Here is a 1,776-nt window from a genome sequence, read left to right as displayed (position 1 = left end):
GTAGTAAAGGACCAGGAAGAAATCGTGCCCCCGTTCAACGAACCTACCGGCGCTCCAAGTGCTCAAATAAGCGCAGACGAGGAAGCAAGGAACGGCGGAGGTCAACGAATGGCACCGCCCGGTGGGAGGAGGAGGAGGTGAAGGAGGAGGAGGTAAAGGAAGAGGAGGAGGAGGAGGAGGAGTCAGGGAAGGACGGCAATGGACACAGGCTATGCACAGCGTTGCTTAAGAGACTTGCGCAATCGAGGACACTGCATCGCAAACAGCAGGAACAGGGTCCAGTGCGCGCATGATGGAGCTTTGTGGTGTGAAAGGATTGGCTTGTGGCCGTCGTTGTCCTGCATTGGAAGGAATCGTGACATGAGCAAGGGGCAATACGAAGAGCTACTGAATTCCAGTGTGGCCAATGCGAAATCCTGCTCTCTCAAAACCTTGTGCGGCACGTCACATACGGTGCCCGACCAGGAATGAGGCATTCCACCTGTATCCCATGTAATACTGAACAGAGCATGAGGAATTGCCTGGCATGGTATACGCTTTGTTACCATAGTATGTCTCCTCGTTCTGCCTCTCTTTTGTCTCCCTTCTCGTGTTTTACCCCGTCGAGACAAATAGTACACCTCTGCCCCTGCTCGCACGCGCTTTCCCACCGTTCGTGACATGTCATGGTGAAGACTGCTGGTATTCTTACCTCTTCTACGATCTGGCTCGCCGGGTATCGCCCACTTTTTGGGTGCCTCAATGATCGTCGCGTATTCCCCCTCCCCACCCCAATGGCCTCCTGGTGACCATGACAATCTACCCTTGTCGCGTTCCTACCGTCCTTCTTCCACCTGAATGTGCGCACGGTGTCGAGCTGTATGCCCATTCATGCACCCCCTTGCATTTTGGTACAGGCATTGGGGAGTTCGTCCGACTGGACTTGCCACGCTTCCCATGGACCTTGCTCCCTTCTCCCAGCATACATTCGACGCACGGGCATGGGTGGAGAGCATTTTGACACCCGAAAAACGCGACGGTACGTGGGGGACATGGCCGAAGGCCTGCCACAGGTATGGAGAGTAAGCGTAAGGATGGCTTGCATAAATTGACTTGCCCCTTCCGGGCTTCCCTTTTTGTCCGGACAGGGGAGACGCTTGATGCCTATGTGTCCGCCGTGTCCATGCAGTTGCAGCTCCTCGCCCAAGAATTGAACGGGGAGCTCGAACGGGGTGAGACGCGAGGGACTCACGGAGGGATATGTCGAGGCGCATGGAAGTAGGAAGAGAAAAAAAAGAGGGAGGTTGCCAAAGTCAACCTCCATTGCCCCACGCCGACCCCTCCTTCGCGCTTATCACGCCCACGCACACCTTTCCTTGTCCACCCGAAGGCATGATGGAGCTGACAGGATCGCTCCCCCGGGCCATGACCGAGCTCTGTCTTTTGGAAACGTCGGGGAGGTCGTTGGAGCAGGAGCTTGGCCACGTGCTCGCTCAGGTAAAGAGAGGAGGAGGAGGAGGATTAGGCGGAGGATTAGGAGAGGGAGAAGGAGGAGGATAGGGAGGAGAAGAAGGGATATTGGTGGTGTTGATGAGGGAAGGAGGGAAAGAGGGAGGGGAGGGCGAGGAAGAGGAAGGAAGAAAGCAGGAAGGCGAGGAGGAGAGGAGAGGGAGGAAGAGGAAGGAAGGAAGCAGGAAGGCGAGGAGAAGAGGAGAGGGAGGAGGAGGAAGAGGAGGAGGAGGCCGAGGAGGGAGAATAAAGTGGTGTGACCCAGGCAATGGGCCGCCACATGCACGT

At 56.4% G+C, this 1,776-nt stretch overlaps 1 protein-coding gene across 1 annotated transcript; it reads left to right on the top strand.

Annotated features, from left to right (window-relative positions):
• Positions 1–901: 901 nt before the first annotated feature.
• NGA_0400300 (conserved oligomeric golgi complex subunit 7) lies at positions 902–1,539 on the top strand (the record flags this gene model as incomplete). Its single annotated transcript, XM_005855021.1, has 3 exons — positions 902–1,018; positions 1,128–1,211; positions 1,370–1,539. The coding sequence occupies exons 1-3, from the start codon at positions 937–939 to the stop codon at positions 1,537–1,539; spliced, it is 336 nt and encodes a 111-aa protein (XP_005855083.1). The 5' UTR covers positions 902–936.
• Positions 1,540–1,776: the final 237 nt, after the last annotated feature.

Source organism: Nannochloropsis gaditana (genome assembly GCF_000240725.1).
Source record: "Nannochloropsis gaditana CCMP526 unplaced genomic scaffold scaffold315, whole genome shotgun sequence".
In the NCBI taxonomy this organism is placed as follows: domain Eukaryota; class Eustigmatophyceae; order Eustigmatales; family Monodopsidaceae; genus Microchloropsis; species Microchloropsis gaditana.
This window is presented reverse-complemented; position numbering and strand designations above follow the sequence as displayed.